The following is a 24,823-nucleotide window of genomic DNA, read 5'->3' on the forward strand; positions in this document are numbered from 1 at the left end:
GAACAATATAACAATGATTTTCAACATTTTATATCCAGGCCAGAACTCTCCCCTGAGTTTCAGATTTATATATTTAAATGCTTACTTAACATCTCCAATTAACTACTTAATGGAAATCCCAAAATTAATATATCCATAACTGTCAAATTCTTCACCTACATCATCTCTCATTTTACAAAAATTCCATTTTTTCCTAATGAATATTTACCGTGTTCATCATTTTGCTCAAATGTTTCCTCAAAGTGGTGCCTACCTTAATCGTATTACTAGAAGTTTTTCTAAGCACTTCATTTTTGTGCCCTGCTTTGTTTTCCTCCTTAGAACCACCTGATGCACTGTATATTTTACTAATACACAGTTTGTTTCTCTTACCTGCTAGAATATAAATTATATAAGACCAGCGATTTTTTACATCATGTTTACTTTCCAATGCCGTACCAAGATCAGTACCTGACACTGAAACAAAGGTAGATTATTCAATTTTTTTAAATGTGTTCTGTGGATTACTAGAACTGCAAAACTCACTTCAATAAGTCTACGACAGTTAAAAAATACATTCATGACACCTTATCTTCTTGAGGAATTACAGCGATTACTAGTCTTTAAAAGTAAGAAGACATAAACTTCAGTTTGAAAACAGGACTCATCATCCCACAGTTAGAGTTGGACTTCTTTGTGTGTTCAGGGACTACAGAGAGGTCAGGGGTGTTGACCTCAGCCTCTTGGACAAGGGAAGCGGGCACCTTATGAGCTCAGGACCCCTGTCCCTAGCCTAGATGATGGCAGAGTCTGGCTCAGCCAGGTCCCTGGCAGAGCCAGCAGAAAGCCAGTGGCACCAGGTGAACAAGCCCAGCTCAGTGACTGCCTGGAGCAGGTGTGGGCAGCCAGACACAATGGATGTGGGCTTGGGAGCCTAGCCGCAGAGGATGAGCAGGACAGGGGCAGTCAGACAGCCCTTAGAAAGCCTCCGCCCCTGAGCTGCAGGAAGAGATCCCCTCATCCAGCTCCTCCCCAGGGGCCCACTCTGGATCAACAGGAAAATGTAGCCCCTGATGTGGTTGTGCATAACTGGACAGATGGGAGACACACAGCTGAAGGCCATGTTGATAACCGCCTGCTGGTATCCCAGTTTGACATCCCAGTACCACATATTGCTGAAACGCCAGGTCACCACATCACCAACAGTCAAGTCGATGTGAACTGTTGATTGTTGACGAGTCCCAGGATCTTTTCTGCTCTTGAGCCTGACCATGAGGTAGTAGATGCCAAAGTCAGGCAAGGATTGCCAGGCCTGATGGAGGCACAGCTGGGCCTGGTCGGCAAGAGCCAGGCCACATTCTGGGGGCTTCCGGGATCCGTGGGATGAGCTGCTTGTCCTTGAACATTTGTGGAAGTGCAGGGTTGGGGGTGTGGAGGGAGTACCAAGACCACAGAGGCTGAGGCCCCTGACAACGGCACCACTGCCCTGGTGGTGGTTGCCGAACCCGGTGCCTGTCTGCTGGAAGGCCTGCATCTCGCTGGCGGCTGTTCTCTGCAAGGTGCAACCCCTCCTGGGGAGCCAGTGGCAGCCGCTGCAGCATGCACCCGGCTGCTCCTGCCCCGCAGGTGGGGGTCGCTTTCCTCGGGTGAGTTGGATGCAGAACTTGAAGCCACAGACGCTAACACCAGAAATGCCCTCACAGCCCTTGAGGTTGAGCTGTGGAGGGTGTGGGGTGGGTGTCCACTGGGGCGTGGCCTGGCTCTCATGGCAGGATTGCATGTCTTGCTTGAACAGCTCCCAGTGCTGGCCTCAGCCCTTCGAGGTCAGCTTCTGGGGCTGGGAGATCTGGGGACACTCCTTGACTTCTGTGACAGTGGCCAGGCTTCCAGCCCGTCTATGGGTACCTAGCCCTCCAGCTTCTCCTCCAGGCTGCTGAGGGCTGCGTCCAGGCCATCCAGCCGGGTATCCACAGCTGGCTTGCCCATCTCCCCTCTCTGAGACAGCCTGTTTCCATAGGACTGCAGGGATGAGACACCATCAACCCCTCCTAGATGTAGCCCACCCCTCCAGCAGCAGATCTCACTGAGCAGCTCGCACAGCGGGATCCAAGCCGCAGAAATCTTGGGGCTGAAAGCACGGCCAGAGGCGCCTGGCCCTGGCGTCCCGTTAAATGAGGCACGGCAGGTACCAGAGCCCGCTGTGCAGCAGCGATTCGTCCAACGGGCGTTGGGCTCTGGCGGGCGAGGGAGGGTCGGGCGGCGTCGGTCACCGGCTCGGCAGGTGGTCGCAGGCCTTGGTTGGCCACTGTCCCAGAAGTGAGCCAGCCTCCCCGGAAGAGCGCTGGAGCGAAGCTCCCCGCTAGGACCACCTTGGTCAGGTTGCACACCTCCTCGTCCGGTTCCTTCTAGTCTCAGGAGCTGGAGTGGGGCTGGAGGCAAGCGAGCCCCACCTGCGGGGCAGGAGCAGCTGAGTGCATGCTGCAGGGGCTGCCACTGGCTTCCCAGGAGGGGCTGAACACCGCAGGGAACAGCCGTCAGCGAGGTGCAGGCCACCCTTGGCCTTTCAGGAGACAGGCGCGGGACTCGGGCAACCACCCCCAGGGCCTTGGCGCCTCCGTCAGGGGCCTCAGCTTCTGTGGTCTTGGTGCTCAGGAACTGGAGTGAGGCCAGCTCAGGGACGCCTGGCACTGTGGAGGCTGTAGGTGGCGGCTGCGGTCCAGAAGCACTGACGAAAGCGCCTTGACAGATCAAGTCAAAATGTTACTGAGGGCCGGGCGCGGTGGCTCATGCCTGTAATCCCAGCACTTTGGGAGGCCGAGGCGGGCGGATCACGAGGTCAGGAGATCGAGACCATCCTGGCTAACACGGTGAAACCCCGTCTTCACTAAAAATACCAAAAAAATTAGCTGGGCGCCATGGCGGGCGCCTGTAGTCCCAGCTACTCAGGAGGCTGAGTCAGGAGGATGGCGTGAACCCGGGAGGCAGAGCTTGCAGTGAGCCGAGATTATGCCACTGAAGTCCGGCCTGGGCGAAAGAGCAAGACTCCGTCTCAAAAAAAAAAAAGGTGTTATTGAGAAGGCCAGTTCATTCTCTAGGATGCCAGTGGCAAACAAACATGAGGACGACCAGGGAGACGAGGATTTTGAGTGCTTACTTTATAAAGTGTCTATAATATCTGCAGCAGAAGAACTTAATGGCAAGTTGGTCAGAAGATAAGCCTGGAAATCTTAAATGTCCTATACTCATTTTTAATTATATTGTATGTTACATACTCTTTGGGGCAAGAATGTTGGAGATTATGTGAAGTGGAATAAGGGCTTTCCCTCTCTGTTTGCTTCTGACCACTTCTTTGTTACCATTATCACAATTGGTACAGTTAGCTGGGTGTTGTGCTAAACACATTAAAGACATGTTATTGAATACCCATTTTAACCATATGGGATAGGTTTTATTAACAGGGTGTGAATATGGTTCAAACAATTTACCCAGAGTATGTAATGGATTAGCCAATACTAGTCTGTTTTCCTCCCAAGCCCTCTTTATTATTATATATTCTTCCCATGAGAGACCAGAAGATGCCTAAAGAAAGGAATCGAGGGAGCAGAAGACGTTTTGTGAAGAGGAGATATTTGAATGGTACTTGAGTATAAGTTGCTACACGGTTGTGTGCTATGACATCTATCCACAAATAACCCAGTTTACCCCATAAAACCTTCAACCAACTTTCATATCTCAATTTTCCTTTGAAGTATTCCTCTGAGTGTTAAAGAGAAGTACGAAAATTTGCTTCACAGTAAACTGCAGAGATAAACAGAGATGGCTATGAAAATACTACAACTATTATTAAGGAAGATGGCTATTTGCCTTTTAGTATAAATTGAGTCAATGAGATGCATAAATATTATTTCCAATATCAGTGAATATTTGCCTAAGACATAATTTATTATTATTTCCATTTTTAATTTGTAGATACCATTGTACATATCATGTACAATATGATATTTTAAAGTATATATATTGTGGAATGATTCAATCTAGCTAATGAACATATGCATTGCCTTACATACCATTTTTGTGGTGAGAATACAACAATTTTAAATATTTGTCCAATTCACATTTGGAACATACAATTAAAATAAGTTTAAAATGCCTATAATTCACAGTGCAGTCATAAAAATTAAACCGATGAAACACACTAAAGTCATTTAAATGTATCCTAACTTATTGTTCTTGATCATATAGTAAAACATCATCAAAATATAGTCTCTATTGTTTTAGAATTTGATTTCTTAGATCTGGTCATAATTATGCTGTATAGATAAAACTCTGTGGTCTAAACGGATTTGAAGTCAGAAACTTGCACTGCCAAAACAACACTGTGTGTTATCAGCTCTGCCTCAATTTGCAAATCACATAAGCTTTCTGAACTCCATTTTATTCATTTGGGAAATGAGATCAATACACTAAATATTTCAGTTAATGCAAAGTAGAATACAAAAAGAACCACACTCTAGTTCCATTCCACGTGAGCACTTCATCTATTTCCCTCCAGAAATCACCTGTACACCATAGGAAAGTAAATTCATACCCATCTAGTTAACAGTGTGAGAATGTAAGTTTAAAGCATGTTTGACTAAGGAAACTTAATCATAATAAAATGGTTTAATTTCCCTGAGCATGAAATATTCTCCACAAGAAATGGCATGCTATGTTTAATTGGTTCTGGGAATGATTATCCGATATTAGTCACTTTCATATTGGTGTCCCCTAGAGTGGAAAATAAATAAGACAGTGATTGCACTTCTGCATGTCCATCTTCTGCCAAGACATTTTGCTGATGTGCAGTGTCTGCAACTTCCCATTTCTTAGCTAAGTTCAAGCTTTGTTAGTTTAGTGCTTAGGAAAGCCTCATGTTCTTACAGAAATTCTTTTGCTCTCATTACTTTTTGTGATGTTATGGACAATAATTTGCCTTGGGAGCATGACAATTGATTCCAACAGTTGCCAATGTGGGGGAGGAGAGTGTCAAAAGGTGGGCTTTTTCAATGTCAATTTTAACCCAGCAGCAATTTCTTCAGTTGCAAATAATTCTATTTTCTTTCTGGTCACTTAAGTTCTGTCAAATTAAATTGGTGTTCAAAACTCATAGCACAGTTTTGCTTTTCTATTACTACATCTGCAATTTGATTAGTGTGATATATTTTCATATATGAGTGAATATCAATTAAAGGCGATGAACATTTATAGGTAACTTTTTCAGCCATAGAGGTTAGTAATTTTAACGTGTAAACCATCTGAATTCATACTGCAACCATATTTCTGTAACATAAGAAAATGTAGATTAAATAAGTTTTACTAGTATTTTAAATGTAATAAAATTATTTTCGGCTGGCTGCAGTGGCTCACGCCTGTAATCCCAGCACTTTGAGATGCCAAGGTGGGTGGATCACCTGAGGTCACTAATTCAAAACCAGCCTGGCCAACATGGCAAAATGCCGTCTCTACTAAAAATACAAAATTAGCCATGCATGGTGGCGCATGCCTGTAATCCCAGCTACCCGGGAGGCTGAGGCAGGAGAATAGCTTGAACCCAGGAGGCAGAGGTTGCAGTGAGCTGAGATCGTGCCATTGCACTCCAGCCTGTTCAACAAGAATGAAACTCCTTTATGAAAGTATTTTCTTAAAATATTAAAATATAATTTAATGTATCATTAACACCATATGCCCATTAAAATGTTGTGTTAAATAACTATAATATTACTGAGAATAACTTATGTTTCAGACATTTCACTTACATCATTTAAATCAGACTTCCTAATAACCCACGTATAAACCTTGGTATGAAGTAACTGATCCTGAGAGATGTAAATTATCTTCCCAAATTCATGCATTTATTAAGTTTATCATCTGAGTTTTCTGACACTATATGTAACATTTTTTTCTCCATACCACGTTGGTTCCTTGCATTCCAAAGCTCTTGAAGAACACTGAAAGAAGTCAATGGCCTTCATCTGCATTTCAACCAACAATGCTACAATCACCCTTGTTCACAGTCCTGTCTTCATACAAAAAGAAATGTTTCCATTAGTTTCCAGCATCATCTCACATAGTTATCATTTTGGTTTAGAACACTAATCCACTCTCAGAATTTCTCAAAAATACATTAAGTTGCTAACAATAGTCAGCACATTGCACAATAGATCTCTTGAATTTTACTCCTTCTCTCTGACTATAGTTGTGTATCCTTTGACCAACATCTACCAAACTCCCTTCCCAACCACACTAGCTGCTGGCAAAAAAAACATTTTACTCTCTACTTCTTAACTTTTTGAGATTCCACATACAAATGAGACTATGTGATAATTGTCTTTCTGGCCTAGCTCATAATATTCTCCAGGTTCATCCACGTTTTCACAAATGACAGAATTTCCTTCTTTTCTGTGGCTGAATGTATTTCATTGTATGTATATGCCACATTTTCTCTATCCATTCCCCCGTCGACGGACACAAGTTGATTCCATATCATGACTACTGTGAATAATACTGCAATAAACATGGGAGTGCAGATATCTGTTCCATATACTGATTTTATATCCTTTGGATAGGTAGATACCCAGCAGTGGGATCACTGGATCATATAGTAGTTCAATTTTAAAATTTCTGGAGAACCATAATACTTAGCGGCCTAAAACTTAATATTTAATACATAGCGGCTGTACTAATTTATTAGGTTAGTGCAAAAGTAATTGAAGTTTTTGCCATTGAATGTAATGGCAAAACTGCAATTACTTTTACACGAAGTGAATATATTCCCACCAATAGTGTACAAGGGTTCCCTGGTCTCCACACCGTGATCAACACGTTTAATTCTTGTATTTTTGATAATAACCATTATAATAGGTGTGAGATGACAGCAGAGTGGAGCTGTAGTTTGCATTTCCATAATAATTGTGATGTTGAACATTTTTTGCATATGCCTACTTGGCCATTTGTATGTCTTCTTTTGAGAAATGTCTGCTCAGATCTTTTGCTTATATTTTAATCAGTTCATTTGCCTTCTTGCTATTGAGTTGTTTGAATTTCTTATATATTTTGGATGTTAATTACCACAAAATTCATAACCATATAAGGTAATACATATGCTAATTAGCTAGATTTAGTCACCTCACAACGTAAATATACCTCAAAATATCATGTTGTACAAAATAAATACATAAAATTTTATCCTTCAATTAAGAAATTAAAATAAAATGAAATTTTCAGCATGATAGACATTCAAATATATGAATCATGTCACCCCAACCTCTCTTTATCATTTTCAGTAGTTACGGGTGAAATCTGAGTCAGGGCTGATGTTCCTAGTTCCCTACTATTATATTCTTAATACACTGCAGTTTCTCAATCACCCTTATTAAAGCAGTTACCAAAATTTAAAAATTAATTTTGAATGTACTATGATCATCTCTGAAAATTATAATTTGAAGAAGTGCTGCTATGAATGGGATAAAATACTTCATTATTTTTTTCAGCATTCCACATTTTTGACTCATTGACTCAGCTAAACCACATAAATCTTCACTTTTTTCTATTTTATATATCATAATGCCTATCTTTCAGCTGTGAAAAATTATCAACTATGTTTGTTTATTAACTTTGGGAATATGAAATTTAGATTGTGATCTTCTAGAAATAAAATTTAGAAGCTTTTTTTCTAACCAAAGCATTCAGACTTGAGCAAATGACAAATGCAGAATATTTTATGTGTTGACAAATATATACATATAATATCAATGTTTTTGTGTTTCAAGTTTTTAAGCAATATTTGCTAGCTGATAAACTTATTTTTTATTTACTAATAAGAAATAATTTGGAGTGCAGAAATCAAGATACTGTCCTTGCATGACATTAAGATTAATAGATAAATGTTATCACACATACAGGCACATACAACACCACCAGAACTTTATCTAAATGATTGTTTTCCAACTTATGCAATTGTGGCTATTCATAAACATCTTGTTTATTATTGATCTTGTCTATAAACTATCTTTACTAATTAGGAAACTTTTTTTCTCTTTTCTTTTTTTTTTTTCAGAGAAAAGGTCTGGCTCTGCCACCCAAGCTGGAGGACAGTGGCACCAGCTCCACTCACTGTAACCTTTGCCTCCCAAGTTCAAGTGATTCTTGTCCCTCAGCCTCCCAAGTAGCTGGGACTACAGGCATGCACCAGCACACGTGGCTAATTTTTGTATTTTTAGTAGAGATAGGGTTTTGTTATATTACTCAGGCTGGTCTTGAACTCCTGGGCTCAAGTGATCAACTATTCCTGGTCTCCCAAAGTGCTGGGATTACAGGCATGAGCCACTGTGCCTGGCCTCTGTTTTCTTTATTGCTTTATTTATCTGGTTTTGAGTTGGGAGATGATATTAAACAAGAGTTATACTTTTCCAAAAATTGAAATAAAAATAATTTTAGGCTAGAGGAAAATGCAAACAATGGCAACATTAGGATCTATTAGCTTATTTGAATTTTGTAATGAATAAAGATTTGATATAATGGGAAATTTCGTATGCTCAATATGTAAGTACATTCTCAATTCTTGAAGGAAATAATAAAACAGTATCAACTTAGAAAGATATTAAAAAAATGCTAAGTTGTCACACAAAAAAAAGAAATTCAGAAAAAAGGAAATTCCAAAGCAGAAGTCCTGGTATGTTACTATTCCAGACAAATCTCATATGAGAAAGCACTCAAGATAATTGAAACATTAATTTAATAATTAATTAATAAAAATAATACAGTCCTGGATGTCTTTCCTTTTTTGTGCTTTCTTTAATTTCTTTCCAGCTATATATAAATGTGTCTTGGTAGAAATTTAAGTGCCTGGGAATGAATAGTACTGTCCCCCAGGATAATAAGTTATTAGCAAATTAATACCTTGCTTCTGTTAGTTGTCAACATGTTGCAAGTAAACATTGTTGATAGGCACTGTGGATCTACAAAGGGTAAGATATCATCCTTTCATAAAAGGATAGCTATTAAACCTGACTGTAGGTAAAGTTAAATTGCAACTAAACATATGTAGACATATACCAAGATTTTTAAAATTACACAATATTTCTGACCAATAAAATATTAACTAGAGTCTAAACTGTTTGGCTAAGAATTTCATTGCTAGAGTACACTTACAAGTACTAAATGAATTTCCAAAAATCTAACATTTTGTTCTCAATAAAATAAAATGTGTTTAATAAATATGAAGCAAAAAATAAAATCCTAAACAAAAGCAAACACTGTTGATCAGTCAATTTAACATGGACTATTATTGCTATTATTTTTATTGACCAATAATTTATTTCCTGACTTTTCTTCCCAGATATGGACACTATTGATGGGAGCGGCTGGCCATCTGGAGTGGCAGTTGCCATCATGTCAGTAGCACTTGGGCCTCACGGGCAGTGTTTTCAGGAGCAGCAGCAGGAGCAGCAGTGGCGGTGGTAGGTCCCCGTTCCCTGTGTCCCAAGGCATCTGACTGAGCCGCCCCCTAATGGCTGGGCAGGACCCACTCCCAGGTGCAGACCCTCCATGGTGGCCTCAACTTCGCTTCCCACCACATCTGGGAGCCCATCAGCGCTGGCAGCCGGATCTTGCAGGATTGGCCCCAGGAGCATCAGGTTCATTTGTGCGGCATTAGCCAGGGCCCCCATGCCACCTGCACCTCGCCCGTGCACTACTGCAGGGAAAACGCAGAGAGGAGTCACGGCCAGGGCTGCACACTCTATGGAGCCAGTGGGAGCTGGGGACAAGTGGGAGCCCAGCCCCTTCCAAATTGCCAGGGCAGTAACTCCCCAGGCGCAACTGCAGCTGCCCAAGGAGGGTCTGCGACCCAGGCAGTCCTGTGCTCTTGGGAGCCAGGAGAAGGCAGGAGCCCCACCCTCCCAGGTACAGCTGGAGCCTTTCAAGCCTGCGCCCACTGTCTGGGTTCTCCTCGCTGTCAGCACCTGCTCCAATCTTTGAGCAAATTTGAGGTCGAGCACACTATATTGTGCCCAATATAAAATAGATATAAAAATACCTCTTACACTTAAATCCAGGCATTGTCATTTGAATGACTTAAGAATATGCAGCTAAGGTGCTTTTGAAAATACAAGCTAGTGATTATACTGAATTTGTAAATCACGTAGGATAGTGAGTCATTTTAGAATATTAATTATTTCAGTCCATAAACCTGGATGTCTTTCCTTTTCTGTGTTTTCTTTAATTTCTTTCATTGATGTTTGTAATTTTTGTTGTAGAAATCTTTTACTTCCTCGGTTAAGTTTATTTCTACAATAGCTACATTTTTGTAGCTATTGTAAAAGAAATAGCTTCCTGAATTTTTTTTCAGCTAGTTTACTAGCAACATATAGAAATGCTACTGTTTTTTGTATGTTGATTTTATATCCTGCAACTTTATTAAATTTATTAAATTCATTTATCACTCTAAGAAGTTTTTGGTAGAGTCTTTAGTTTTTTCTGTGTATGAAATCACATTGTCTGCAAACAGGGACAATTTGACTGTCTCCTTTCCAATTCAGACACCCTTTATTTCTTTCTCTAACTGAATTGCCCTGGCTAAGACTTTCAGTATGTGAAATATGAGTGGTGAAAGTGGGCCTCCTTTTCTTGCTCCAGTTTTCATTTTTCACCTTTTCCATATTCAGTATGATCTTAGCTGTGGGTTTGTCTTTATGCCCTTTTGTGTTGAAGCATATGTTTTCTATACTAAATTGTTGAGAGGCTTTTGTCATGTAAGAATGTTTAATTTTGCCAAATGCTTTCATTGTGTTTATTGATTTAATCGTATGGTTTTCAATATATATCCAAAGGAAAGAAAATCAATATATCAAAGGGTTACCTGCACCCCCATGTTTATTACAGCACTATTCACAATAGCCAAGATATAGAATCAACATAAGTGTCCATCAACAGATGAATGAATAAAGAAAATGTAACATACCTATATAATGGAATACTATTGAGTTATAATAAAGAACAAAATCCTGTCATTTGTGGCAACATGAATGCAACTGGAGGGCATTAGCTTAGGTGAAATAAGCCTGGCATAGAAAAATAAACACCACAGGCCAGGAGCGGGGACTCATGCCTGTAATCCCAGCACTTTGGGAGGCCAAGACAGGCGGATCACGAGGTCAGGAGATCGAGACCATCCTGGCTAACACAGTGAAACCCCGTCTCTACAACAAATACAAAAAAAAATTAGCCGGGCGAGGTGGCAGGCACCTGTAGTCCCAGCTACTCGGGAGGCTCAGGCAGGAGAATGGCTTGAACCCGGGAGGCGGAGCTTGCAGTGAGCCAAGATAGCGCCACTGCAGTCTGGCCTGGGAGAAAGAGCAAGACTCTGTCTCAAAAAAAAAAAAAAAAAGAGAGAAATAAACAGCACATAACTACATGTTCTCATGTATGGAAGCTTAGATAGCAGAGTATTGGTTACCATATACAGGAAAGAGAAAGGGGAGTATAAGAAAAATTTGGTTAACACATACAAAATTACAGCTGGAGAGAAGGAATAAGTTATAGTTCTCTACCGCACTGCAGGGTGACTGTAGTTAAAGGGAATTTATTGTGTGTTTTCAAATAACTAGAAGAAAAGATTTTTAATATTCTCCTGCAAAGAAATAATAAATGATTTAGGTAATGGATATTCTAATGACTCTGACTTGATCATTACACATTGCATAAATATATCAAAATATCACTCTGTAACCCATAAACCTGTACAATTATTACATGCCAATTAAAAATAATTTTAAAAGAGAAAAAATGAAATAAAATTAAAAGTACAGAATTTAACTACTTTTTCTTCTATGAAACCCAAGTGTCAGCACCAAGAAGAGTGAATTTATTAGTTTTCTAAAATAAAAAAAATCAAAATGACCAAAAAAGAGCAATATCCAAGAAAAACAACTGTTAGTAAGAATACTTAGAAAACTTGGGCACTGTATCACCCTGTTCCTAGATACCAATTTATAGATGACCACTTAAATAGAAGTTTATTCCAGTTAATTCATTTATAATCCCAGAGTTCAAAATTACATTTTACCTACAATAAATGAGATAACACATTTAAATTGTATGGTACTCTGCCTAACACACGTTAATAACGCAACACATGTTAGCAATAAGCTTTTAGTATAGTTGTCATAGTACTAATTTCTCACATTGCAATTTCCTTCATTCAGAGACATGAATACAACTTTCCTCATGACTCCTTTTTCGTCAAGATAGCTCTTCAAATTATTCTATTTCTTTCATTCAGTATATTAGCTGTGTATACCGATACTACATTCTTTCTTTTTTTCTGAGATGGAATCTCATTCTGTCACCCAGGCTGGAGTGCAGTGGCATGATCTTGGTTCACTGCAACCTCCAACTCCCAGGTTCAAGCAATTCTCCTGCCTCAGCTCCCCAGGCAGCTAGGACTACAGGTGCACACCACCACGCCTCACTAATTTTTGTATTTTTAGTAGGGTCGGGGTTTCACCGTGTTGTCCAGGCTGGTCTCAAACTCCTGATCTCAGGTGATCGACCCACCTTGGCCTCCCAAAGTACTGGGATTACAGGCATAAGCCACTGCGCCCAGCCTGATATTGCATTCTTGGATTTTGAACACTGAATATCTTTTTGAAAGATTACACCTCTTTACCAATTTGTGCTTTGGAAATTATTTTCCCTCAAGTGTTCTAAGAGTGTAATGAAGAATGAGGGTCACGTTTTATCACTTTTTTCCTTAAAGATTTCAGACATGCTGAGGCCGAGCTTGGTGACTCACGCCTGTAATTCCAGCACTTTGGGAGGCCGAGGTGGGTAGATCACGAGATCAGGGGATCGAGACCATCCTAGCTAACACGGTGAAACCCCATCTCTACCAAAAACACAAAAAAAGTAGCCAGGTTTGGTGGCGGGCACCTGTAATCCAGCTACATGGGAGGCTGAGGCAGGAGAATGTCAGAACCCAGGAGGAAGAACTTGCAGTGAGCTGAGATCGTGCCACTGCACTCCAGCCTGGGTGACAGAGCATGACTCCGTCTCAAAAAAAAAAAAAAAAAAAAAAGATTTCAGACATGCTGAAACTGAATGAAGTATTATTTGCTACCAGATAGATTAGTTCTTTCTAGTTGTAGGAGTGAATACATCTTTAATGGTATATTTTGGGTTATTGCCTTATTTTTGATGCAGTATTCTGTAAATAATTTTTTAAACCTGGCAAAATTCAGTGAGCATAGATTCATCAACTTTGGTGTTATATTGTGTTTGCTTTTAAAAACTGCTTTTGAGGCCTGGCATGGTGGCTCTTGCCTGTAATCCCAGCACTTTGGGAGGCCAAGGTGGGTGGATTACCTGAGGTCAGGAGTTCGAGACTAGCCTGGCCAACATGGCAAAACCCCATTTCTACTAAAAACAAAATTAGCCAGGCATGTCGGTGCATGCTTGTAGTCCTAGCTACTCAGGAGGCTGAGGCAAGAGAATCGCCTGAATCAGGGAGGCAAAGGTTGCTGTGAGCCAAGATCACACCATTGCACTCCATCCTAGGTGATAAGAGCGAAACTCTGTCTCAAAAAAAAAAAAACAAAAAAAAAAACTGCTTTTGAATAGAGTTGTAAATACTTTTTTTAAGAAAAAAGAAATTATCAAGTGCATAAGTTTATAACACAAAATCAAATAAAATTCAAGGCACAAGTTAGTACTAAAAAAATTATGTTGAATATTCCCTAATACAACATGCTTTTTCCCTTCATGAACAGTTTGTGTTTTACTGAGAAGACACCTTATTTATGGCAGAAGTTAGACTACAGATGAATATGTACTTTAAACACTCTCAGTAGCTTTCTTAATTTTACATATGCTGCTTTATGCTTCTGTTTACTTTCATTTTTCCCATGTCCATATTCTAGTAAATTTGAATATTTTAATTCAAGTTCATTGAATTTAATATTTAATATTGCTTGTATAATTTAGTATTTGTAAGACTCAAAAAGGTTTATGAAAAAAGAAAAAGATCAACATGTTGCTAATCATTTAAAGATTATTTTAAAATCTTTGACTTTTATGTGTTAATGAATAAAATGTTAGTAGTTATTAGTATAAAATAATTTATGTCTTTTGGACTTAGCATCCAGCATTTCTTTTTAAATAAATAAATAATTATTCTCCTGCAATATATTATGTTTATCTGGGTTTTGAAAAATGATGTTTCCTAATATGAGAAAGCCATTTACATATTTAAATCTACAAAGGCAAATGAAATGGTACTAAATTATTTACATAATAACATTTAGATTGTGGCCCTTATAACATTCTTTGTATACTTCATACAGAGTTGGGGATATGCAATCCTAGAATATTTCTGAGAGCAAACCCTTCAGCTTGATGAACAAAACAAGACTTTTAAGTCAAATTAAACTTTTAAATTACCCAGGTTATGGGGCCTTTTAATTCAATGGAGATGGAGCATAATGAATTATTCCCTTTTCATTGGGTAATAAGATCTCATTCTTAACTTATAATACTCAAAATATCCTTTAATTTTTAATTTGTGATTAACCATATCATTATCCCTAGATATTTTAGCTTCTATCTTGAAGTCTATAATAATTTTGAAACAGGAGAAAGTATTTTTTATTACCATATGTGTTAAACATCATGGTTTTCAAATTTAACTGCAAATGTATCTTTTTCATTGCTTCCTGATGACGCCCTTCACCCTATCCATATTGTCACTACCAAGTGGTAATTACTTTTCAGGTTTGCATATTTGTTTTTTTGGAAAATCTTCTCTGTGCCTTATAAAGAATATGATTGTAGGCATTCAAATACCAGTGAAATACACATAATTAGCCTGTGGTCTAACTCATTTCTTTAAGAAACTACACTAATTTTACCCACATACTGATATTTTTATTGCCGCATTATTTCTGGAGAAAATAAATACTGCTAACATCATGTTGGTAAGAGAGTAAAAAAGTCTTTTCTCGAAAAGTGCTCATTGCAGTATTAACATATAGTGTCAATTTTTTTTATAAATTCCTCATACACATTTTATTCTTAGAGAAATAAAAATGCTAAAAGTGAAATGACTTTGTTTACTCTCCATATTATAAGCCACCCATCTTGGTAATGTAGGGTCTTTATAGTTAGGGTAAGTTGTGTCATACCGAGGTAACAAAACAAAAAGTATTTTGTCTCTTTTGGGCCTTTTCTTATTCAGTTATACTGTCAGTTTGGCTTTTTTTTGTAGATCAACTTATTGATCTCAGTATTCTGAAATAATATGTTTACTATCTTTTGATCAGCATTTAAAATATTAGATTTATTGTTACTCTTCTGCCTTTATTGGGCTGGAAGAATAATTGTTTCTCTCACTCCACAAAAGCCAAGTTGCAGAGAAAAACACATAGACATTGAATTGCAAAGCAAAGAAACTTGACTATTTTCTGCAATTTTAAAGTGTACATTGAATGAATTAAACCATCTTTTTATTTTCTTTTTTGCTCACTTGCAAATATTAACATCAAGCGTATTATTGTAATGTTATCTAGGTAAAAATCTCAACAAGTTTTCATAATTACCATTTTTAAATATATAAATAGGGGACCTAACTTTAATTTTTAATGTTCGAGGCCATGTCTGTTATTTCACTCTTTAAACACAGTTCGTAATGCAGACACTTAGTAAATACTCAAAAATTATGTGCTGAATAAAAAAGGTTAAATATGTAATATGTACAAAATCTACTGGAAAAAATGCACCAACAATTTTATTTGGTATACCAGTTTATTGTAGAAACTTTATTGCCTTTAAATAATAATATACTTTTCCAGTGTCTACAATGACTTGTAATATTTGTACACATATAAAATAATATTTCCAAAAATGTAATCCAGCAAGGAAATATACTTTCTAAATTCTAGATTTATAATTTAGGGGTTAAATTATAAAATCATTAAATAAAATACAAATGACATATAGTCAAAGATCCCCTTGGAAAAAAATTAAGTGGCCTCTAAAGTGATGTATTCATATATATAATTTTACAATCACCCTCAGTTTGCTGTTCCTCTGGCATTAGAACAGATTGTTGTTGTTTATTTGCTTTAACATCAAAGGTAAATGTTTTTGTTCCTTTAAGGACATATGTAAAAATAAATGCATATAGTTTACAATAGAATCATATTTAGTGATAAGCACATAGGACATGAGACCATCCGAAATAAATGCAGAACCAAATCTCTCATGCATATGCTCTCAACCACATATGTTTATTGATAAAATGCTAAGTGGAAAAACCTGAATTATGTAAATTTATCTTTCTCCTTTGCCTTTTTAAATATACACACAATCAATCAAACTCTTTGTGATTTAGTAATGAATAAGTAATACTCCATTGCATATGTAATGAAATGTGTGGCATAAAATCAATATTAGGTATAAAAAATCTACGACAATAAGGTTAGAAGGAATGTGCCATAGCAGCGATTATCTCATAGCCAAGAATATAGGTATTTTTAGTCTCTGATTCTTTTCATTGTCTACATTTTCTATGAATAACACAGATAACTTTTGTAACATTTTATTCTAAATCTTTTAACATGAAAGATACATTTAAAAATACTCATTCCATATACACGCTGATTTTTAAAGTATTTATTATGATTTCTCATGGAGTTTAGGAATATTCAAAATCTACTAAAAATTATCATGTTTTATGATAGCTCTCACTTGCTTTAAAAAAAAAACAGTCTTGACAATTTACAAGTATGCAATGGGCATCCACCTGGGGCCTAGATATCCTCTTGGGGACTGATGTCAACCTGGAGCCTGATGTCCACCTGGGACTGGCTATCCACCTGCTGCCAGATATCCACCTATGGCTGAATTTCCATTTGGGACCTGAAGTGTACCTCTGGCCAGGGTGTCCATCTGGGGCATGATGTCCACCGGACACCTAGGTATCAACTTGGGGCTTGATGTCTACCTGTCCTCAGACTGTGGCCCCTGGGGGTAGGGACCACGTGGACATTTTCAGTACCGTATGCTGGGCCCACCAGGGCACCTGGCACACAGGACTAATGCTAAGGGCAGAGTTGCTGAGTGAATAAATGGGAGGATGTCAAATGCCTCTTCTTGCTTCTGGCCACCTCATAATGTGGAGATCATTCATAAGAACAGGAACTGCGTGACCTCAGCATGACTCTCCCCTGGCTCCAGATGCATGAGAACAGCTCAGTGGGCACCAGGAACACAGAACACTGTCCTCCCACCCACCCCGTAGCGAGCATCAGCACTGCAGCCTCAGGCAGGAGCATCACAGAACAAAACAGGGACCTGCATTTAGGATTCCTCAAGTCAGTGGCTCTCTAGGGTCCCAGGAGGCAAAGGAGCAGGATCTGCAGGCTCCAAGGGCAGTAAGAAGGACCTCAGCAGTCTCTTTTGTCCCTTCTTTGCCTCCAGTTCCTGGGATGTGCAGTTCACTCTCGAGGCGTCCTCACCACAGCCAGGGCAGCAATTTCCCCCAACTTCCAAATGAGGTTTGATCGTGTTCCGGGACTTTTGACACAGGGTCCAGTGCCTGGGCACATTCTGTCCTATCACAAATCCTCATCCACCCGAACCACCAAGCCTCTCTCTGCTCTGAAGGACCCCCAGAGTGAATAGCTTTTTTCAAGTGTCTCAGCAAACACGGGGTCATTCATAAAAAACCAAGGTCAACAAGCACTATCAGAGCATGTGGAACCCTACGGTTTCATGCTCTAAGCACCTCACATTATATACAGGAGAAAACGGAGGCTTCATCTCCTGTAGCCCCTGTCTACACTAGGGCAGGTGGGATGGTCGTAATTCCAGGTGCCCACAGAGGTGGACTGCAGGACCCCAGTTCTGTCCTTTCAAGGCTGTGCTGGGCATGGCCCTGGCCCAGGCAGAACCCTGGGAAGCTTGCAGATTCTCCTGCCCATGCTCTAGGCCCTTGTCTGAGCCTTTCTCTAAACTCAGCACATTGAATAGGGCTTGCTGGCTACACGTAGGTCAAGAGTGTAACCCCCATATCTCTAATTCCTCACAGAGTTCTCACTATATTCTCCTACCCACCCTGTTCTCAGACCTCCAGACTCAGAGAATAGATAGGCTACTGCCTGGTAACTCTATCTGGATGTCTAAGAGCAAACCCTACATAGCAAATTGTGCCAACACTATATATCCACCACCCACAAACCCATGCCGATCATAATGCCCATATGGAAACTAAATACTTGGATTAGTCCCATATGCAGAAAAAGGCAAATTATAAACAAAAGATTGTTATTAGGTTGGTGTGAAAATTATTGCTGTTTTTGACATTACTTTTAATGGCAAAAACTGCAATAACTTTTACACCAACCTAATAGGAGTGTGTGAAATGAACAGGTCTAGTTTGTCGTGCTTTTCTATTTTCCATTTGCTCATATTTGTTGCTTTCTGTGTATCTTTGAGAGTTTGGAGGAATTTGTGAAAGGAACCAGGATAAACATTTTTTCTTGCTATTTGAAGGCCACATTTTTTATCTATGTTACATCTCTAGTAATAGCTTTTTCAAAATTCTGTTTCATCTGCATACCTTATGTTCTTAATTGGTATTGCTACTAATATCAAAAATTATTTTCTTATTTTAATATTTTGTCTTCTGTTATTTCTTAGTTTATGTTACTTAAATTTGTTATGATTTTTGTTTACTTGTATGCTTTTTCTAGGTTTTCAGATGGATGATTTAGTTGTTTTATTAGATTTTCAGTTTTTTCTTAAAAATGTACTTAAAGTTAGAAATATGCCTCCAATTTCTGTTTAAATGAATTCTCAAAAACTTACATATCTAAAGGTATTTATCATTATACTACATTGTTTTCATAATTCACCTATTGTTTTCTCTCTAAATTCAAGATTGCTTAATAATGGTCTTAGTGATTTCCAAATATCTGAAAATTTTAATTATTGCTGGCTTTGAGGAATACAATATGATATTGACGATTTAGAATACATTGATTACTCATTTGTTGTCTAATTCATGACCTACATTTGAAAACATGATGAAATACAAATGTACATTTGTATACTTTTAGATAAAGATATTGACCGTGTTATTTACATCCTTTTCAGCTTTTTTACTTTTGATTTTCAATATTATTGTGCTGGCTTACCAAAGAGCTAGTTAAAATTAATTTTCTACCTATTCCCTATCCCACTTGTTTAAATTAAAATTTCAAAATTATACTTTTAATTATACTTATGTTACAGATTTTCATATTTTTTAATCAATGTTTCTTTACCACTGTTCCTTATAAAGTCGTTTTTGGTATCCTGTGATTGGCCCTTTAAGTGGTGATGAATAGAAATAATAAAGCAACTGAAGCAAGGTGATAAGAAAAAATGAGAAGACAGAAACAAATCAATGTGTCCATTTATGTAAATTTAACTGTGTAAGAGCAATAACAAAAAAAAAACCCAGAAAGTTATTTTTCAAAACTATTCATAGAAAGTGAGATTACACACAGAGAGAGAGAGACAGGCCCGAGGTAAAGACCAGGCTCCTCATAGAACTCTGGCCCCAGGTGGACACTGAACTCCAGGTGTACATTAGGCCCCCAGTTAATGCTTAGGCCCCAGGAAGGTAACCAGGCTTATGAAGGGTATATGGCTCCAGGTGGATACCCAGGATCCAGGTAGAAATCAGGGACAAGTGGGCACCAGGCCTCAGAGGGATACCTACGACCTTAGTGACCTCAGGCCCCAGTTGGACAGTAGGGCCACAGGTGAACTCCAGTCTTCAGGTGGACATCAGGTCCCAGGGGAAATACAGGTCTTAGGTCTACTCCTAACACACAGGTGGACACAGGTCTTAGGTTTACCCCTAGGACCCAGGTGGACAACAGGCCCTGGGTGGCCACTGGCCCCAAGTATCCAGTTTCCTAAGAGCTAGGGTGGGCAGCCCCACTGGGCACTGTGGCCAGGCCTGCCATGTCTTCTTGTTCAGCTGTCACATTCTGGTGGGGTGGGCGGGAGGTGTCAAGAGACCACAATCTAAGTTCTTATTACCTGATTTTATTTCACCTCCACTGAGTGCTCACTCTCCTCTCACCTAACAGATTTACTCTCATCTGCAGGTGGTTTAAACGCAAAGGTTTACTGAAGATTTAAAGAGTGTTATCCAGTTGGGATGATTTAAACTAACAGTACACGTTGCATTTTAAGAAAATAATCAATCCCCAGAGGAGGTGTGGGTTATGGAGCCATGACAAATTTTCAACATTGCTTCCCTTACTTGTTGTTTCCAAATAAAAGATTTTTGATTCCCCACTGATGTTGGATGAGAACGCTGAGTGTGCAAGCAAAATATCATTTTTTAACTAAGGGCCCAATAGTGTCTTAAATATGCAGAGATGAGTCTGCAGGTGGAGAGTGACAGGTTTGTTCAAAACGTGGTATAGAGTGGCCTTGGGTCTCACCTGCCGGCCTTTCCATCCTGTGCCCTCCCAGCGAGGCACCCAAGCCCCGCCTTAGGGCACACCCCTTCACAGGGCCACATAGGCCCCAGTCCTCACCTATGCGGTCGTCTCCAAATGGCACAGCAAGATCTTCTGTCCAGGCCCAGGCCAGGGTCCCAGTATCTCCAGGGGGGCCTGGCATCCAGGCATCTGTTGAGAACTGGCCCAACGTTGGGGTCTGAGCTAGCCTATGGGACCTGGACGTGTGGGGCAGCTGCACAAGGACTCATGCCTGGCTTTATGTGTAGCATCAGGAAAGGCACTTTAATCGTATTCATTTGTTGCTCACAAAACCTCTGAGGTTGGTGCCTTCCCCATGTCACAGATGGGAATGACAAGAAATAATAAGGTTAAAGAGCATGCTGATGGTTGAAACCTGGTCAGGAACTGAGAACTGGAGTCTGTAGACCCCTACCTGTGACCTCTGTGGTCTGAGCTAGCCTATGGGACCTGGACGTGTGGGGCAGCTGCACAAGGACTCATGCCTGGCTTTATGTGTAGCACCAGGAAAGGCACTTTAATCGTATTCATTTGTTGCTCACAAAACCTCTGAGGTGGGTGCCTTCCCCATGTCACAGATGGGAATGACAAGAAATAATAAGGTTAAAGAGCATGCTGATGGTTGAAACCTGGTCAGGAACTGAGAACTGGAGTCTGTAGACCCCTACCTGTGACCTCTGTGGCCAGAGGACCCTCTCTCACCGGGTTTGTGTTTGCAGCATGTCCTGTCCTTCCCTAAGGGTCTCAGGTTCTGAGGCATGGTGAGGGCTGGTGGAGCCCATCACTGAGCTGTAGAAGGAAATACTAACGCTGGCCATGCCACCCTCCAGGCAGACACAGCTGGGGTTGAAAATCGAGATGGGGCAGGGTTGCCAGGAACAGAGGGAGGCAGGTGGAGAATAACTCACCAGTGAGGGGTTTCCCTGCTACAGCTTTCCAGGGCCATTTCCACTTTCTGGGTGGCATTTTGGGGCAGCTCACACAGTACACTCACATAGCCAGTCCCCAGGGTCACAATCCCCAGATGTTGGTCATCTTGGTGACAGGCCCTGTGCTTCTCCAGGAGCCTTTGTGTATGGGCCCTTCCCAGGTAAGCGTGATATGTCCTGGTTGTCCTCAGTCCAGGGCACTGGCAGCATTTTCCTTTCTGGTCAGGGTCAAAGCTTTGTTGACCATCTCCAGGATACGATGGCCAGCTGGCCCTTGGAGAGCCAGTCACTCCAGGTGACACGGTTTGGTACTGGACGTCCGCGGTCCCCTCTCCCACGCCGCCCCATACTGGGCCCCGTATCCAGCCGCCACCGCTGCTACAGAAAGAACAGCCCCACTGCCTCCGCGCAGCTGCCATTCTTTAAAGGGACCTCAGCCTGACTTCCAGGAGCTACGGGACTCGGCTCAGTAAATGCGCATGCGCGAGGAGTGAGCTGCTTCTCCCCGTCACAGCGATTCCCAGGGTTGTGGTAGAAACCACTCCCTGAGGCTTGGCAAAGCAGGAGCCCTCCGTGGCAGGGCTTCGGTGTCGGGGCTCCGAGGCTCCGGCCTGACTTCTCCACGGGGTCCACAGGAACGTCTCCGGATGCCAGGACTTGAAATGGGCCAACCAGGATGGCGAAACCACAGGCAGAGTCCGGGGAAGCAGAGCGGCATCCCATCCTCAGGCCTGACCGGATGGTGTTCGGGTGAGTCTCCCCAAAAGTCATTCCCCCGTAATCTGGATGACAGGTCTGCCTGTGTGTCCGTGGGCTGCTCTCTCACCCGAGGGTCATTCGCGTGGAGAGCAGAACCCGGCAGCCTCAGGGGTTGCCTGAGGGCTGAGGTGGGGGTGTTTCCGTGACACCGCTGTATGACTGTGTGTGTGTGTGTGTGTGTGTGTGTCCCATTCTCTCCTCTCTCGCTGTCACTCTCTGTCTACTTCTTTCCGTCTCTCTGTCAGTTTGTGTGTATGTGTATGTGTGTGTGTGTGCCATTGTGCGTGTGTGTGTTTGGACGAATGTGCCCTGTGCGCCAGAAAGCGATTTCTTGCATGTCGGCCGGTCTTTGGTGAGCCTCTTTCTGCATCTCTGCCTGGGTCATGTGGCCGGTTGTCAATCATTTTCCTGGCGGTTCCACTTTGGGTTTGTGAAGGCCTCTACAACGTGAGGAGATGCGTGGGTCCTGGAGCAATTGAAATCTCATCCCCATCCTGAGTGGCCTCTTTTCTAGGATCAAGATGACCACACTCCAGCCAAGGATAAAAGCCCCACAGGAGCTCACTCTCCTGCAGGAGAGGAGCAGACCCACGTCCAAGAAGATGGCTGTATCTTTTCACCGCTCTTCTCTGAGAAATGAAGCCACACCATGATACAGTCTTGAAGAGGAAGCTGAGAATGGGAGATGGCAACAATCTCTGTCATGGTGGCCTCTCTGGACAAGTTACCCGTTTGGCACCCCTCCCCTTATGTCCGTGGCAGTGGCACAGTGCTGTATCCTGCCTGGGCTCTGGCCCCTGCTCTGTCCTCCCTCTTACTCTGTCTCCCTTGTTTCTGAGAGGCCTAGAAGCTTCTAGGTCTGGCTGAATGTCTTCAACAAAGATCACTTCCCAGTCCATCATGGAGTCAGTTGGTGGACATCCATTTCATGATTGTGTCTCTCTCCAAACCTGTTTCTGCTTGATTGGGCAGGTTTGATGACCCTGGAGCTCTTAGCTTCCATATGTGTCTCAGACAGGGAAGCTACCTTGGTCTCCATGTTTCACCTCATGGGTGGGTGGATTGCCTAGAAGCAACGGTAAACGACCATGGCTGGCCTTGTCTTCTGTGACAGCTGTGGTGTCGCATTTCCTCTGCATCTCCTGTCTCATTCTTGAGGGACGTCCTCTCCTCTGCTCCTGGGTAGACTGACTCCCTGAATCTTTTGGCCTCCTGCTGGATCCCAGGTGTTCTTTGATTTTGCTTGGCATTGATGGAAAGGTCACTTGTACCCCCCTTCAGCTGGGTACATGCCTGGACACCATTGGTTGTTTCGCCATCACCCCATATGCCCTCAGTGACACACATCCACATCATCTGCTCTGGGATACGCCACTGCCATGCGTGGTCGCCTTGGTTCCACCTCGGAATAGCCCCGTCCCTGTTTGCCTGTGTCCTGGAAAGTGGTATCAGCTTGCAGGAGCCCCTGGGCTTTTAGAAGCGGGGCAGGCCACTGCTCTTTCAAAGGAGGAGGGAGGCAGAGGGCTCATGGGTCAGTGAATTTTCAGCTGACACTACAGTCTTGAGGCCCATGGGAACATTCTGTGCTGCAGCGAGGCCCTGCCTGGTCAGCGGATGTGGTGAGCCCATCCTTTCTCACCCAGAGGGGTCCAAGATCCGATCCAAAGAGGAGTCCTGAGACTCCAGCAGGAGCCCTAGAGCTCTCTCTTCACTAGTGGAAGTTGGCTCAAGGAGGTCCTGAAGACAGGACTCCTGAGGGTTTGGCCCTAGGTCACCCGCGGACCCCTCTCCCACGATGCCCCCTACTGGATCCCGGATCCAGCCGCGGCCGAGGTTACACCAGGAGCGCGCCTGCCGCCGCGCAGCCTCCATTGTTTCAAGGGGGCGCAGCCTGACTGCCAGGAGCCCAGCGCGAGTTGGCCCCGCCAATGCGCATGCGCGAGGCGCCAGCAGCTTCTACCTTCAGTGATTCCCACGGTTGTCTTAGAAACCAGTCCCCCAGGCTTGGCAAAGCCGGATCCCTCCGTGGCAGTGCTTGGGTGTCGGGGCTCCGAGGCTGCGGCCTGACCTCTCCACGCGGTCGACAGGAACATCTCCGGATGCCAGGAGTCGCAAAGGGCCGACCATGATGACGAAACCACAGGCAGAGACCTGGGGAACCAGCGCGGCATCCCAGCCTCAGGCCTGCCAGGACGGTGTTCGGGTGAGTCTCCCCAAAAGTCCTGTCCCCGTGATCTCGAGGACAGGTCGGCCTGCGTGTCGCTAGGCTGCTTTCTCATCCAAGGGTCGTTCTCGCAGAGAGCAGAACCCCGCAGCCTCAGGAGTTGCGTGGGGTTGTATGCTTCTGTGCCACTGCTGTATGACTGTGTGTGTGTGTGTACGTGTGTGTGTGTGTGTGCGTGTCTCCCATTCTCTCTTCTCTCTGTCTCTCACTCTCTGTGGGCTTCTTTCTCTCTCTCTGTCATTGTGTGTGTGTGTGTTCCCATCTGCGAGTGACTTCGGAAGAATGTGCCCTGTGCGCCAAAAAGCGACTTCTTGATTTTTGGTCTGTCTTTCATGAGCCTCTTTTTAGGTCTCTGCCTG

The 24,823-nt window shown here is 42.0% G+C and overlaps 1 protein-coding gene across 5 annotated transcripts in view; it reads left to right on the forward strand.

Moving 5' to 3' along the window:
• LOC134760545 (protein FAM27L-like) overlaps window positions 1-24,823 on the forward strand; it is a 41,131-nt gene that overhangs the window by 12,312 nt on the left and 3,996 nt on the right. The window contains exons 2-4 of one of the 5 annotated variants that reach the window (XR_010138209.1): window positions 9,356-9,476; window positions 22,117-22,231; window positions 24,328-24,541. Coding sequence is in view for 1 of the 5 variants with exons in the window: in XM_063718541.1 (XP_063574611.1) it covers window positions 22,158-22,231 (74 nt within the window). In the remaining 4 variants the exon portion in view is untranslated. Of the gene's footprint in view, window positions 1-9,149; window positions 9,477-21,951; window positions 22,232-22,754; window positions 23,040-24,327; window positions 24,542-24,823 lie in introns of those variants that run through there. The other 4 variants (XR_010138207.1, XR_010138210.1, XR_010138208.1 and 1 more) reach the window with 4 other exon arrangements.

This window comes from Pongo abelii, chromosome 19, assembly GCF_028885655.2.
Source record: "Pongo abelii isolate AG06213 chromosome 19, NHGRI_mPonAbe1-v2.0_pri, whole genome shotgun sequence".
NCBI lineage: Eukaryota > Metazoa > Chordata > Mammalia > Primates > Hominidae > Pongo > Pongo abelii.